The following is a 15,125-nucleotide window of genomic DNA, read 5'->3' as shown; positions in this document are numbered from 1 at the left end:
GGAGGGGCCCGACCCCTAGGTTGGCAAAAGTCAAAGGGAGCAAACCACTACGTTTACTGCAATACTTGAACTACATCACTCATAATACTTATGTACTTTTACTGCAATACTTTCATGCAGGACTTTCACATGTAGTGGGGTATTTTTAAATTGGTGTATTGATACTTTAACTTCAGTAAAGGATCTAAATACTTCTTCCACCACTCCTCAATGTCCACTATATATGTTTATCCTTGACTTCATCCTCTCTCTTATCGTCATCCTTTTTTAAAAAACAATTATTGACATTTTACTTCAATGGGAAATGAGGCTCAAAGAAGCCAAGTTTTGAAATGTAACACCCTGCAAAGAATTTGCAGTGTAATTTTCTACCAAGGGAACTATATGAGATTTGATTTGAAATATGATAAAGTGTCTGAATTTTATTACTTAACTACTTCAACCAAAAACACATTCTTCTTCACATTCTTGCCTGAGTGTTTTACCTCCAATCTGTTGCTCACCACAAAGTACAAAATGTCCTACTTTTACATCTATCACACTATAAAATCACCTTCATCGTGATAGAATAAGATGTATGTAAAGATGATCCCAGTCATGACGCAGACATTTGGCAGTGTTTTCATCAGATAAATTCAAAAAGTAGATTTTAGTGTAGCTTTGCACATACTGTACTGCCACTCCTCTGTAGAGTTCGTAGGAAAACAACCCTTATCTGTGTACTGCATAGATTTGACTTTTTGCTCTCTTGCCTCTTCCCCAGAGCGGAAGAAGGTGGTGGTCATCCAGGGAGATATTACAGACTACAGCAGCGTGTCGGAGGCCTCGAGAGGAGCCGATGTCGTCATCCATACGGCCAGCTTGGTGGACGTTTGGCACAGAATCCCGGAGGGTCTCATCCACTCTGTCAACGTCACAGGTGAGAGATAAAAGTAGTGGCAATCACGCCCTTGATGATTTAAAGGGGGGAAAAGGGATGCAGCTGTCTACAGTGGAAATCCGCCAGAAATGAGGAAACCAACGCCTGGTCATGGTCTGACCTCAAGGCCTAGTTGTCATTACAAATGAATTCTTATTTAAAAAAGTCTAAAGTATCACAGTTTCTCCTGCCACTGAAAATGTCTGGTTGATCTTCTTGATTTTCAAGCACCTAACCATATTAGTGTGAGTTTGTCACATGATTATATAGTTACTGTTTTTACTACGCTCTCATGAACACACCACGGGTTTTTTTATTTTGGTCAAACACGAACTAACTACATGCAATTCATAGGCAGCTTCACCACAAAATGTCCTTATCTATGACCTGAGACGTTCCTAATGGGCCAACTAGGGAACACACTAATGGTGCCACTCATTGTAAATGTAATTGCAACCGAATACATTCAACTTTGTTAAAGGTTGAGTCAAGTTGAGACCTGTGAGACTGTGAGCCTGTCAGACTGGAGCGGGACCTTATGTAGGCGTGCCTTGTTAACAAATTAAAGTCAACCAGTTGCCTATTATAACAGTATAACATAACCTAGAGCCTTTAAGCTACAGCCTTAAAAAACAGCTCAAAAGGTGTAAATTCTAAGGTTATTGATATTATATTGATTTCGTGATATTTTGGATATTGTAATATCGCGATATGCCGTAAGTATTGTGTTTTCCTGGTTTTAAAGGTAGAATTACAGTAAAGTGATATTATTCTATGACTCAGACTATTAAAGAGCTGCTCTTTTATTGACCTTTATCCACTTAGTCATTATACCTACATTACTGATGATTATTAATCAAATATCTCGTTGTGTAAATATTTCGTAAAACCAACAGTCATCCTTACACTGTCGTCACAATATCGATATCACGGTATTTTTTGATACTTTGATTTTGTTTGTATTGCCTCGCCCCATGTTCACAGATAAGGGTTGCTGTTACATAATGGATTGAAGTGCTGTTGATTATTTTCCTCGATTAATCAATCAGCTGTTTGGTCAATACGATAGGGGAGTAAAAGTAACAGTAACGGTAACAGGAGTGAGTGAAACATTTGTTGGCGAGTATTTTCAGCTGATGATAACCGGCAGTGAATCAGTTTAAGTTTGACTGACTCAAAATAGACTCTGTGTGTGTGTGTGTGCATTTGTGGTAATGTAGCGAACAGTGAACAGTGAGGCTCCTTTTAAATGTGCTTTTTATAGCTTTTGAAAAACACTGGAGCTCTATGACACAGACTAATATGATATACTAGGCTTTGACTACAAATACAGTAAAGTGAGACGTGAGACTGTAAGAAAAAATGATATCACCAGTCTTTAAAATATGTGTCCAGGAAATACTGATGCTTACTTGTCTGATACGTGATACTTGACCCTCAGACATCTTCGTCATGAGCTGTATGTGACTTTGGAAATACCGTAATGATGAATAACACTCGTGTCAGGTGCTTTTGGTGAAACTGATAATGGTGTTTTAATCAAATCTGGATCCAGACAGAGGAATGCTGTTTACACTAATAGACTAAGTGATGAAAGCAGTCCACACATTCAGTGAGCTGATGTCCGAGTGCTGTGGCAACGCTGGCGTCAGTGCTTGACCTTCCATAGATAGTGAATCAGCAAACAGACAAAAGACACTTTTGTGAGCTGTCGGCCGAGAGCAAGCTGTGGCCTTTTCAAATAGGTTCGCCTGAATCAGGAGTAAACCAGACCTAATACAAATGCTTGGACTGCATGAATAGCTTACCCACATCTGTCTAAATCAACTTTAATACATTGTCTGACGTAATAGAACCAACTCAGCCGAATAAAATTCCCATTGAGGTCAACTACTCTCAAAGCCTGATATATCAGACCTCCGTTTACCCCCGAAAACTATTAAAAACGTATAAATGAGTCACACTGTTGCTCTGGGTGACATGTTCTTTCCCCATGAAGAGCTTGGTCTCATTAGTGTGTTTAGAAAAAGCTGCAAAGACTAATAACGGCAATCACATTTTCAGTCTCTGGAGAGTAGTTCGGTGTAAGGAAGACGTCACTGAGCATGTGCAGGAATGCGGTTGTTTACAGGGCTTTGCTAGCTTGTTGTGCTACGTATCAAAAATGTCTTGACTTTGTCCTCCGTTGTTAATTTCTCCGAGGATTTCAGTACACAGATCCAATCCTCTGACACTGAAAACTTCATTGCTTTTGAAGCGATTTCAAAACAAAATGACCTGACCAAATCCTTTGTCATGAAGGGACATGTCACCCAGTGCTAGTGATTCATTGACGTGTTTTTTATTAGTTTTGGAGGTCTTACAGTACAAACCAATAACATACATCAGGGTTTGGACACACAGACTTGTAAGTAGATCAATTCATCATTGGCTCGGCTCTGCACATGAGATTTGTTAACATGAAAAAGATATATGTGTAGTAAATCATCAGGCATATTTTAAACGAATGTCCACCTCATGTTAAGCCCTCAGATAGAAAGCCAAGGGAGTTGTCTGTTTCTATTTCGCTGAAGTGAAAAGGGTGGTGCAGTGCAACGTCCTCCAGTTAAGAAATATGAGAATTACATACGATTTTTCTCCTGTGCTTCTCGTCCATCCCTCCCCACACTCGGTAATAAAGATTCATCACTTTGTCTTTTTGAGTGCTGTTAACCCCGTCTAAGGAACTTATTTACTGCACTGAAAGAAAATTACTTCCAGTTAGTGTTGGATTTTCTTTCTACTGATTACGTTTCAAACTGAGCACATTCTGGCCTTCATTTCAAGTAACATACCAGAGATTTTAACCGCTTGTGAGCCAGTGTTCAGCCTCAGATCCTCAAGCACGACAGTCCTGAAGACAGAACGCCAGCCGACTCTTTTATCCGTCAGAGCACTCTGGCACCATTAAATGCCCATTTAAAGACCAGTTTTATCTTTCCAGACTCTATTTTTAAAAGCACTTTAAGGTCTTTTTATACCTACAAACTGTGACATAATTTAGATATGTAATGTTTTCCCGTCTAGCTATTATGACTTGCCTGACTTGAGTATTTGTGGATAAAGGAAATAGTTTTGAGATTAAATCAACTTTGAGCAGCTCACAAAACAGATCTTTTGATTTAAATGTTCTGTTTTCTTGGTTTATCTTCCAGTTGAAATCAGACAGCAATAATGCGTTTTCTAGTCGTTTTTAACACTGCGATTTACGTGCGATAATCATATCGTTTTTTGTATTTGTATCATTGGGTATCTTCAGGTTTTCTGCACAGATGTGGATGTTTGTTTCTGTCCAGTTGTTGCTCTCTCTCAAAATTAGGGCTATCATCTGTTTACTCGCTGCTGCAAGGGTAAAATATTCCAGATACCTCCGATCCCAGATGGCGTGTCAAGTGTATACCCCTTATTCTCATTCTCGGAACAGATTCCTGCACATTTGTTGCCAAAACTGGACCAGATGTGATGATGCATCCAGTGAACTCTAGTTTTCTCCCTTCTACTGTCCTTGACCAGAGTAGTTAAACTTCTGGCTACCTAACAAGACCTTTTTATTAAAGCATGAAATCCACCACCCTGTGCATTTCTCCCTAATGTAATGGCCACACTTGCACAAACAGAGACCAGATTCATCGGAGCAAACAAAACGTGTTTTTTTTTCTTCCATATTTGCTAAACAGAGCACACATGGGTCTCATTTCTGTTTTTAAAATAATTTCCTGTTGTTCTTCCTCCTATCCTTTTATAATGTCAAGATATGTTGTGATGTCAAATAATGTTTTGCTGCTGTGATAAATTACAGATGTATTCACGCTCAAGAGCAATTAAAAAGTTGGCTCTCCGAAGCCGCAGAAGGTCTCGACACAATCCAATTATATCAAAGTCAGACTGTGAATGTGGCTTTGGAGGATTGAGAAATTTAACCCTAATACAATCTAAGCAGCCTTTCATCACTTCAATAATGATGTTTTATCTCTTTTCAGGAACAGAGAACGTGATTAACGCCTGCGTGGAGAACGGCATCCAGTCCCTGGTCTACACCAGCAGCATGGAAGTGATCGGCCCCAATGTCAAAGGAGACCATTTTATCAGGTCAGGCTGGAAAAAAAACTTCTTCTTTTTATTCTGTGCACCAAATGACCCAATGTGCAAACCATGTGTTTTCTTTACTGAGACCACACAGATGCATTTTCCATGTCGAGATACACAGTGGCTCTTTCATCGACATTTCTGTGGTGTCTTTCCTGTAACTGCTTTGTTTTCTTTATCATTGGAAGCATGAAAAGCTTGTAAACAAAAGATATGATCAGTTTGTACATAAAAGTACGCAGGAGGGGGACCCTGGTGCTCTAATCAAGAGGGTTTCAAGTTTCTAAAAAACTGAGCCGCTGTCAACATCATTCATGCTAACCTTTTATCTCACCTGTGTCATGATATCCTCCGTCTGCAATGTTTTGCATGGGTCTGTCTGGTATGTCACAAAAAACACATTATGTAACACTGTCACGGCCGCACAGCTGGCACTGTATCTGCTTAACTATAAAATCAAAACATACCTCACCAGTTCCCGATGAAGTCATATACAAACAACCTTGCAGCTCAGTTTCACTTCATGGCCAAAACATGAGAGTTAATTATGACTAAATCTTGTTGCTTAACAACCATTTTTTGGCAGTGTCTGTTTGTCTATAAAAATGTGTCAGTTCTCTTAGAGGGCATTGAGTTAAACCAGTTCATTGTTGTTGATTATAATGGAAGAATTATGTTTCTATATATTGACTGTTCCTGGGGACGTGTGCGTTATTCTAGGGAGTGGCTCCTGTTGTTTCTGGAATTATAGTTGAATAGTTTGGGGCAAGGGCCCGCGGTTAAAAAACAAAAGCAAAACAGTTTTGTGAGGAGGAAAACTTAGCTGACAAACATAGTTGAGTTCCTGCTAGCGTGAGATGAAGCCACATGATTACTGTTCAGTTGAACACTGTGTTTATTTACTGCAGGTAGGAGGATAGGCATGCTATGTATGTGTGGAGTAAAGGAGTGAGCTTTTGCATGAAGATTGACAATCTATCTCCTAGTTTTTTTTAATATTTTAACCTTTCGATTATCTCCTGATTCATCAATTAGCTGTTTGGTCCATAAAGATGAAGTCCTTAAATGTCGTGTTTTGTCCCAGCCCACAGTCCACCACCCAAAGATGTTTAGTCTGCTCTGCTGTCACAGAAGACTGAATAGATCTTAAAATGATCACAGTGCAGAAGCTTGGAGCAATTTGGACATGTTTTCTTAAAAAATTACTCATATCAATCAGTCAACCAGTCACTGCAGCTCTAGTTTTAGACAATTTTCTCTAACTTTTGCCTCAGCCAAAAAAAAGTTTTTGAATCTGCTGGGATATATTAAAAACCCATTAATTGATTTAATCATAGTAAAAATAATAAATATTTATACATTTTTGGTGCAGATCAAGCAGTTTTCATGTCCTTAGTTGGCTTCGTGCTTTCTACTTCAGTGCTACTGCGTTGTTTTTCCAGATATTTGACCAAAGTAAAAAGGATTTGTTTCCCTCATCCGTCACAGTGAGCAAAAGTGTATTGTTTGTTGTCTGCTCTGCGTTATCTGCCCCTGCAACAGCTGCACTATAAAGCAAGTTGAAGGTTTCGCTATATGTAAATAAATGGACACCAAAGTCTATTTAGAAAAACACGATGAAAAAAGGCTGAGATATTCTTTGAAAGTAAATGGATTAAACACATGCAGAAACAGCTGTGAGATCCTTTTTAGGATAGAGGAGAAAAGATCAAGGGTCTTAAAAGCTAAAATGCAAGCAGGAGGTTAAAATAAAAAAAAAAAATCCTCTTTGGTACCAAACAGCCAACATCTGTCATAACCAACAATCACTAACATTCCTCCAGATGGTGTGTGTGTGTGTGTGTGTGTGTGTGTGTGTGTGTGTGTGTGTGTGTGTGTGTGTGTGTGTGTGTGTGTGTGTGTGTGTGTGTGTGTGTGTGCGTGTGTGCGCGCATATTGCTGTAGCTACACTATAATGAACAATATCTGGCATCCTCACTCTCTCTCTCTCTCTCTTTCTTTCCATGTGTGTTCGAATCACAAGATTAGGTCAGAGTGTAAGAATGAACCTATGTCTGCTCTTGCTGTGAGGGAGAGAAAGAGCTGTCAGCCCAAAGCACTTCAAATACAAACAAGGGGTGGATGAAAGCGTAGAAAATATGCGAGAAGACACCTTAACATGTGGGGTTTTTAAACTGTCGATCTCCCTCTCTCTCCCCTCTGTGCAACTTTCACTCCTCTGTGCTGCATTCATTCACGTGGCCTTCGCTTTTAAACACATTCCTTTCATAACATGGGGCAAAAAAACTGTGTTTTTCTCTAAATCTCTCCCTCTGACTGTTTGACTCTTTGTGTCTGTACAGGGGTAACGAAGACACACCTTACAACGTGAATCACTCCATGGCCTATCCGAAGAGCAAGGCGAAGGCAGAGAAAATTGTGCTTGAAGCTAATGGGACAAAGGTATGAGTGGTTTTTTTGTTGTTTTTTACAGTATTCATTTATGGTATATAAGCTCACATTATTATACTTTTATATTTAGAGTTTGAGAGCAGTAACATACCTGAAAACAAATGGTTGCAGATGATTTAAGAGGACATTGAGTTAAAGACATAGAGTAAAGAAAGAAGATGAGTATAGAAGAACAACCACAGATCAATAATGTACTTCAGATTCCTCTTCACCATATCAAATTAACTTGTCAGACTGGTTGACACAATCTGAAAAAAATACATATGTTTAATTAGTAACACACGCTCTGTTGGATCCCGGCCTGGAAAACGATGACAAGGAATTTCTTGTGCAACGTTACCACATCATGTTCATGTGGGATCGTCCCTCTGTGGCTTTGCTGTGGTCTCTCTCCTGCTGCGTGCACTCAAATTATACAGAGATCTCCCCTCTCTGCTCTTTTTGTATTGATGTATTGTTTGTTAATCCCCCCCCCACCCGGTTTCTTCTCTCCTATTCAGGTGAAAGGTGGACAGTGTTTGTACACATGCTCTCTGAGGCCGACGGGGATCTACGGCGAAGGGCACGAGCTGATTAGGGATTTCTACAAGATGGGAGCAGACAGAGGAGGATTGATCATCGGGGGAGTGCCTGACCACACTGAACATGGACGAGTCTATGCTGGTGAGCTTTTAAGATTGCGTTATGCTGTTTGTGAGTCACAGCCAACACGTTTAAAATATGTGTCACAGGGCACTAAAGTGGCACAAGAGTCAGAGCGAAACCTCAGTTTTATTTTTAAACTCCAAAATATTTAAAAAAAGGCAAAGTAAGCGAAAAGTATTGCGAAGGAGAACCTACTAATAAAAGCCTCACGATGATGACTGGTTTTCACATCAGGACAAAAAGCAGAAGCTCGGTTTTAATGCACACACACACACGCATGCACACACTTCCTCTGCATTTCACAGGAAGTGTTTCGATAAACTGTACTGCAATCCAGACTGTAATCAAAGAGGCACCTCACTCCTTCATAGAGCAAGATGTTTTAAACACGGGCCACATCAAAAGAAAAATTACACAACTGGATAAACAAGGAGAATGAGACGCTTCTCTGCACACTGAAATTTACAAAGCTGTCAAGTGCATGATCTTCCTCAGGCAAATCTTTCGTGTAATCAAGAAGCACAGCCAAAAAAAAACCCAAAAAAGAGACAGCTCCACCTGTTTGTATCGTTGTGCACGCTAATAATAAAAACGTCAGTGTGTCTAAACAGCCTCTCCTTTTCCCGGTTATTGTTGTTTGACCCGCGCTTGCAAACAAACAAGCGGATTACTTGGAAGTGATAACAATGGTGAGACATCCGCGTGGCAGTGTGAGCCAGGTGTGCTGTCCCGACACGCTGTGTTATTCAACCGCCGATGAGCGGCTGTCACTCCATCGCGGCTTATTGAGCGATCACATCTATCAATCATCACCAGTGTTGTAATCGTGTCAGTAATAGCTGCTATTTGGAGCATTAGGTGGCCTACTTGAGTTTTAAAAAGATCCACAGCTGATAAAGCTTAAATAATGATGATGCAAGTTTACTATCAGTGCTGTTTTCAGATGCTGTAGATAAGATCTTTTTTTGAACTTCTGTACCGTAGTCGAGGGTGATGTCAGAGTAAGGTAACCAAAGGTGGTAATCCGCTGAGCAAATTTACTTAAGCTGTGAACTGAAGCACAGTTTGTACACATGTGCCAGCACTTGGCTCACTAACTCAACTTTATTCCAGACGATGAATATTTTTCAGCACTAGATTCATCTTATTCCAGGAAGACAGACGCACTATAACATTGCTTTTATTTACGAGCACTTTGATGCATTTCACTGTTTTCACTTATAAATTCATGACTTTTATTTCTAGTATTTCCGCTGCTGTGTTATTCACGACTTGTTTGAGGTTTGAGTGCTTTTTTTCCATCATTAGCTCTGTTACTCACCCACTTTTGGTTTTTTTTTTGTTGCCAGGCAACGTGGCTTGGATGCATCTACTCGCAGCCCGTGCTCTGAGACAGCAGCCGCAAATAGTCGCCGGCGAGGCTTTCTTCTGCTACGATGACTCACCGTACAAGAGCTACGAAGATTTCAACATGCTGTTCCTCTCCACGTTCAACTTCCGAAGGGTCCGCATGCCCTTCGTGGTGCTCTGGTTCATGGCCATGGTGAACGACGTGCTCCGCTGGATGCTGAGCCCCTTCCACAACTACACGCCGTTGCTGAACAGTTACACGTTGGCCGTGGCCAGCACCTCCTTCACGGTGTGCACGGATAAAGCGCTGCGTCACTTCCAGTACAGCCCTTTGTACGACTGGGACCAGTGTCGAGAGCGCACGCAGAAATGGGTCAACACGTTCCCTCAGGAGAACCCCAAAGACTCTTAAAGTGACCTCAACCGCTGGAAACCCCGCATCAGATGCTGCTACTGTATGTAGGCACGCAGGACAACCAAATATACACATGTAACCTGCTGTGAGGTGACAATATAAAGAAAAGTACTGTATTTGCAGTGTTTTTTTAATTCCAACTGTGGTTCAGTGAGCTTTATTGAAGTATAAGAACAGCATATACGCACATACAGAATAACATTAAAAAGCATGCTCATAGACATTTAATCATTCAATTACAGGTTGCCTGTGTAATGAGGTGCTTTTATGTGGTTTTATGTCATTGTTTAGTATTGCAGCAGTTATTTTGTGCCTACAAACTATCCAAAAAAAAAGGTATCTTCTACCACTACCTGAAGAATCTTTATGAAACGAAAAAGCAATAATTTTCAATGAAATGTAAATCTATTTCAATGATGTCACTCAGAATTTTTCAGTATTTATAATAAGTCCGAAATTCAGTAACAAATGGTATTTTTGTTTTTTTAAACACACGTTCCAAAGACAAACATGAGAAGGTAAAAAGAAAAGTGAAAGGATGTAAAACAGCCGAGCGTGAGAATACTGTATGAAATGTGGAAACAGTAGTTTTGAAAAGGTGGTTTCTGTACAAGTTGATTTTAAAGAAGTAGTTTTTGAACTATGACACTGATCTTCGCTGTGTAAGTGCTGATGGAAAGTCCTTAGAGATGTGTGCAAAATCCGTTACTACTGCATTTGTTTTTTGTTTTGTTTTTTTTAAGCTTAATTGAATTAAATTAAATTATTTGTTAAGATGAAGTACTGATTAGAAGCTTTGTTAAAGGACTAATTTATAATTGGACTCCACTGGATTCAGGGCACAACCACCAAAGGAACTGTGCCTTATTTAGTTTAGACTGTGCTGTAGCATTTAGATATTTATCTATTTCTACATCACATATTAAACAACGTCAGCATTTGCACCTTTTTGACAGATGTAAACATATTTTACATGCAATTACTACACCTATATGGACTTTACAAATGTATTGTTGTAATATTGTATCTTTCCTAATTTAAATATGTGAATGTTTTTTGTAATTAATGTAAAAAATTATGTGTTTTTAATTGTTATTAAAGATTATTTAATATATTCTTTGTGGGTTTGCTCATTGTGAGGGAGAGGCTCCTCCCCCCCCCCCCCCCTCCTTTTATTTATGTCATAAATAATCATTATCGTCATAATCTTATGTAATATGTATTTTTGCCGCCTAGAGACCACACAACAATCTCTCAACAATCACTAGATTTGTTTGCATATATACAATTACCAGTCCCACATGGTAACTAGGAGTTTTCCCTCCTTTGGGTCACTATGGAGACAGAGAAGATGGTCGATCCACTCAGTTACACTTGTGGAAACTTGTCGTCAGACTAACAACCAGCTGGATGACATCTTCTGTTTGTATAAGTAATACTAAGCCAATGGGAGTTCCCTCTCTCTGTGGTTTTGCAGCATGCTTTGATGCATGTGTGTGTGTGTGTGTGTGTGCGTGTCCCCCTGTTTCTTTTCTGAGTTTTTTCCATAGCGATCTTCACAACATTTACACGTCTGCTGCTATGAAATCGAACACTTAGAAATGACTCACAATCTCCCAAATCACAGCAATCTCCTTAAAGGATGTGGGACTTTTTAAAAATTCACTTTCGTTGTGTCTACCTCTTCAGGTCTAAAGCATAGTATTGGTGCATCTGAGAGTGTTTGCAGACATAATATTAGCAGCTGCTGCATTATGTTAGATGCTGGTGGTCTGAGTCCCGACACCTGTTTTGTTCTCGTGGGAACAAGTTTCACTTTTAAGTCATCATAGGGAAGGTCCTCACTACTTCATAGGGCTATTTAAGGGTTAAGACTTGGTTTCAGGGTTAAGGTTATATTTAGGTTAAGGCTAGGATGAGGGTTAGAGGATCCTCACAAGTGTAGAAAGATAAAAATATGTCAGCGTTAGTACTTTAAATGCATGTGTTAAATGTCATAGGTGTGTCCCTCTCATTTCCTCCCTCTGTAAAGTCCAAGAGGGGAAAAAAGCCAAATAACTTGAAGTGAAAGTCTTAAAATACGTGTGTTTTGGACAGTGGTGCAAACTACATTTACTCAAGTATTCTACTACTTTACACAATTATATTTAATACTACTTTATACTCCTATTATACTAAATATCAAACTCATCTACATTTGTTTTACTGCTATTAGTTACTTTGCAGTTTAACTTTGCACATAAGTGACAAACAGACTGTATCATCAGTATGTAAAATATGATGTAAATTACTAGTATTAAATGCAATAGACTGTAATTATGTATTATTAGACATCACTTTGTAAAATACTTTGACTAGCCTTCACCTCAAGCAGCTAAAACAATAGTAATAATAATACAATCATGTATTTGAGAAAAAAAACACTTTTCAGTAGTTTAACTTCATATTTAACTGCAGTTTGTTGCAAATAGACTTTTACTTGTAATAGAGTATATTTATATTGCCGTATTGCTGCTTTCACTTAAGTAAAGTATCTAAATACCAAAATTTGCATATTCTCAACTCTACAGGTTTAGATTTTATAGGGCCTGTAATGAAAGGATATGGCGCCATCTAGTGGTTGAACTAAAACATTAACAGTAGATTAAATATGTGCTTATGTTTTTACTATAAGCAGTAGTGGAAAGTAGTAACTAAGTACATTTACTCAAGTATTGTACTAAAGTACACATTTTAGGTATTTGTACTTTACTTGAGTATCTTCACGTTATGCTACTTTATACTTTTACTCCTCTACATTTCAGAGGGAAATATTGTACTCATGTTATCCACATCATTTTTTGACAGCTTTAGTCACTTTTCACATAAAGATTTGACACAATGGAAAATAAAACAATCCTTTAAAATATAACACATTGTTATAGATTTCCAACCTTTTTGTCTTTTGCGTCTTTACAAAAAGCAGTGTGTAGTCGGCTCACGTTTCAGATGTCTATGAGTTGTTAACAGCTCCACCAAATAGTGATTTTTTCCTCTGAACTTCTCACATGGTTTTATTTCAATAAATGTTCAAATGATCCAATATTTGAGCAAAAATCAAAGATTAAAGGAATAGTCCAAAAACTGAAAACACATTTGTGTATCAGAACTTTGTTTTTTCTTCTTTCCTCTCCCATTAATCATCTCACCACCCCTCACATGTATCTGCTGACCCTTTGGAGGGGCCCCACCCCTAGGTTGGGAACCACTGGACTAAACTAGCTAACTGTATATAAAGTAGTGTAAACTAGCTCCACCTCCAGCAGCTACAACAGTAACATGCTGCTCTAACACTGATGCTTCACTATTAATAATCTAATGATGTCATAATAATAATATATCAGTCAGAGGGACCAAACCACTACTTTACTGTAATACTGCATACTACATCACTCATAATACTGCAGTACTTTTACTGTAATACTGCATACTACATCACTCATAATACTGCAGTACTTTTTACTGTAATACTTTAACTACATCAAGCTCATAATACTTGGCTATTTTTATGTAAGTAGGATTTTTCATGCAGGACTTATATTTGTAATGTAAATTGTACATTTTACATTTCTGTATTTTCTACTTTTACTTGTGTGAGTACTTCTTCTACCACTGATTATTGATTGTATTTTGTGTCAACTTTGACATTTTTTTTTCTAACTTCTTTGTAACTTCTTCAAAAGATTTTCTTTAAAAATTGATTTGCAAGTAAATTTATTTAATCATTAGAGACACTAAATTAATGTTTGTGACTGTGATAAAAAAAATGAAACCAGTTTTATTAAATTAATTTAAAAATCAATTAAATATATATATATATAATTTTAATTCATATTTTTAAATGTGTTTTTATTCATACAGTATATATTTTTCAACCATTACATATTTATTTTATTATTTTAACCTAGTGAACAAGTTTATAATCTGTTATTATAATTATTATCATCATTATTATTATTATTATTAAATATTTAACCAATATTATTTATTTCAACATTTTTGTCTTGTTTTGTTTTGTTTTTATTTATTTATTTATTTATTTATTTATTTATTTATTTATTTTTACCGCGTGATGTAATCGATATTATTTATTTTTTAAATGTATTTATTTATTTATGTTAACCGAGTGAACACGTTTTTAATGTATTTTTTATTATTATTATTATTAAATATATAATCGATATTATTTATTTGTATTTATTTATTTAACAAAATAATGATTTATTATAATTATTTCTATCATATATATTATAATATTTATATATTTATAATGTTTATATGTATATATTTGTTTGTTTATTTACAACTGAGTGTAACAGTGACAGCAGAAGGGAGTCTCCTGTGCGGGTGCGTGCGTGCGTGTGCCCGACGATATCGACGAGCACACGCACGTAGCTGTCAGTAGGAAATGCAGGCGGCTGGTGTTGGACGGTGCCGCTGCCGCTGCGCTTGGACACAAATTACAAAACAAAAAAGTCCATTTTTAGAGTCAAAATGAAAGCTGGTACCGAGACTATTGCTTAACTAAGGCGAGGATGTTCTCAGGGAGTTACCGGAGTTACGTAAACGGAGACAAAAAACAGAAACACTACCGGAGCTGATGCTAAATGAAGCTAACTCTGCTAGCTTGGTAACTTAGCTAGCTAGCTTCGCAGACTGCAGGACGTTTTCTCTTCTTCCAGGTCCTCCTTTATTTTCTCTCTTTCTCGCTCGTTTTTTATTTTTTTTACACAAATATATATATATATAACGTGAGAGGAGGTTGTTGCGGAACCGGAGCTGTGGCGGGGGGACGCAAAGGGAGGAACCCCCCCCCTCCTGGTGGCTGCTGCCCAGGCGGACGGACTGCAGTGACACGCCGGCTGTGGGTGAGTTGAGCAGCCGGGGCTGAGGCTGTGTTTGACCCTGGGGTGGGGGCAGCAGGGTGGGTGGGTGGGACAAGGCCGTGTGGACGCTGCTTGGGGCCTGGAGTGTGTTTGAGTGTTAGCTGTGTTAGTAAACCATCCTTGTGTGTGTGTGTGTGTTGAATCGGGAAGTTGAGTCGCTTCAGGAGAGAGGAGAGGCCTGCAGGGAGGGAGGACAACACAAAGTAGCTGCTGGTGTTATTAGCCGGTAGCCGCCTGCTGGCACCACACACATCAACCTGCTTCATCAGCAAAACACTGCACCATCATGGGTGTC

The 15,125-nt window shown here is 38.5% G+C and overlaps 1 protein-coding gene across 1 annotated transcript; it reads left to right on the top strand.

The window, feature by feature from the left end:
• Nucleotides 1-771: 771 nt before the first annotated feature.
• hsd3b7 (hydroxy-delta-5-steroid dehydrogenase, 3 beta- and steroid delta-isomerase) lies at nucleotides 772-11,019 on the top strand (the record flags this gene model as incomplete). Its single annotated transcript, XM_062438045.1, is given in 5 exon segments — nucleotides 772-919; nucleotides 4,939-5,047; nucleotides 7,387-7,486; nucleotides 7,996-8,158; nucleotides 9,490-11,019. Coding segments are annotated over 5 exon segments (933 nt in total), but the record flags the coding sequence as incomplete, so codon positions are not given.
• Nucleotides 11,020-15,125: the final 4,106 nt, after the last annotated feature.

Source organism: Scomber scombrus, chromosome 18 (genome assembly GCF_963691925.1).
Source record: "Scomber scombrus chromosome 18, fScoSco1.1, whole genome shotgun sequence".
Taxonomy (NCBI): domain Eukaryota; kingdom Metazoa; phylum Chordata; class Actinopteri; order Scombriformes; family Scombridae; genus Scomber; species Scomber scombrus.
The sequence above is the reverse complement of the archived record's forward strand: the minus strand, read 5'-3'. Positions and strand labels throughout refer to the sequence as shown.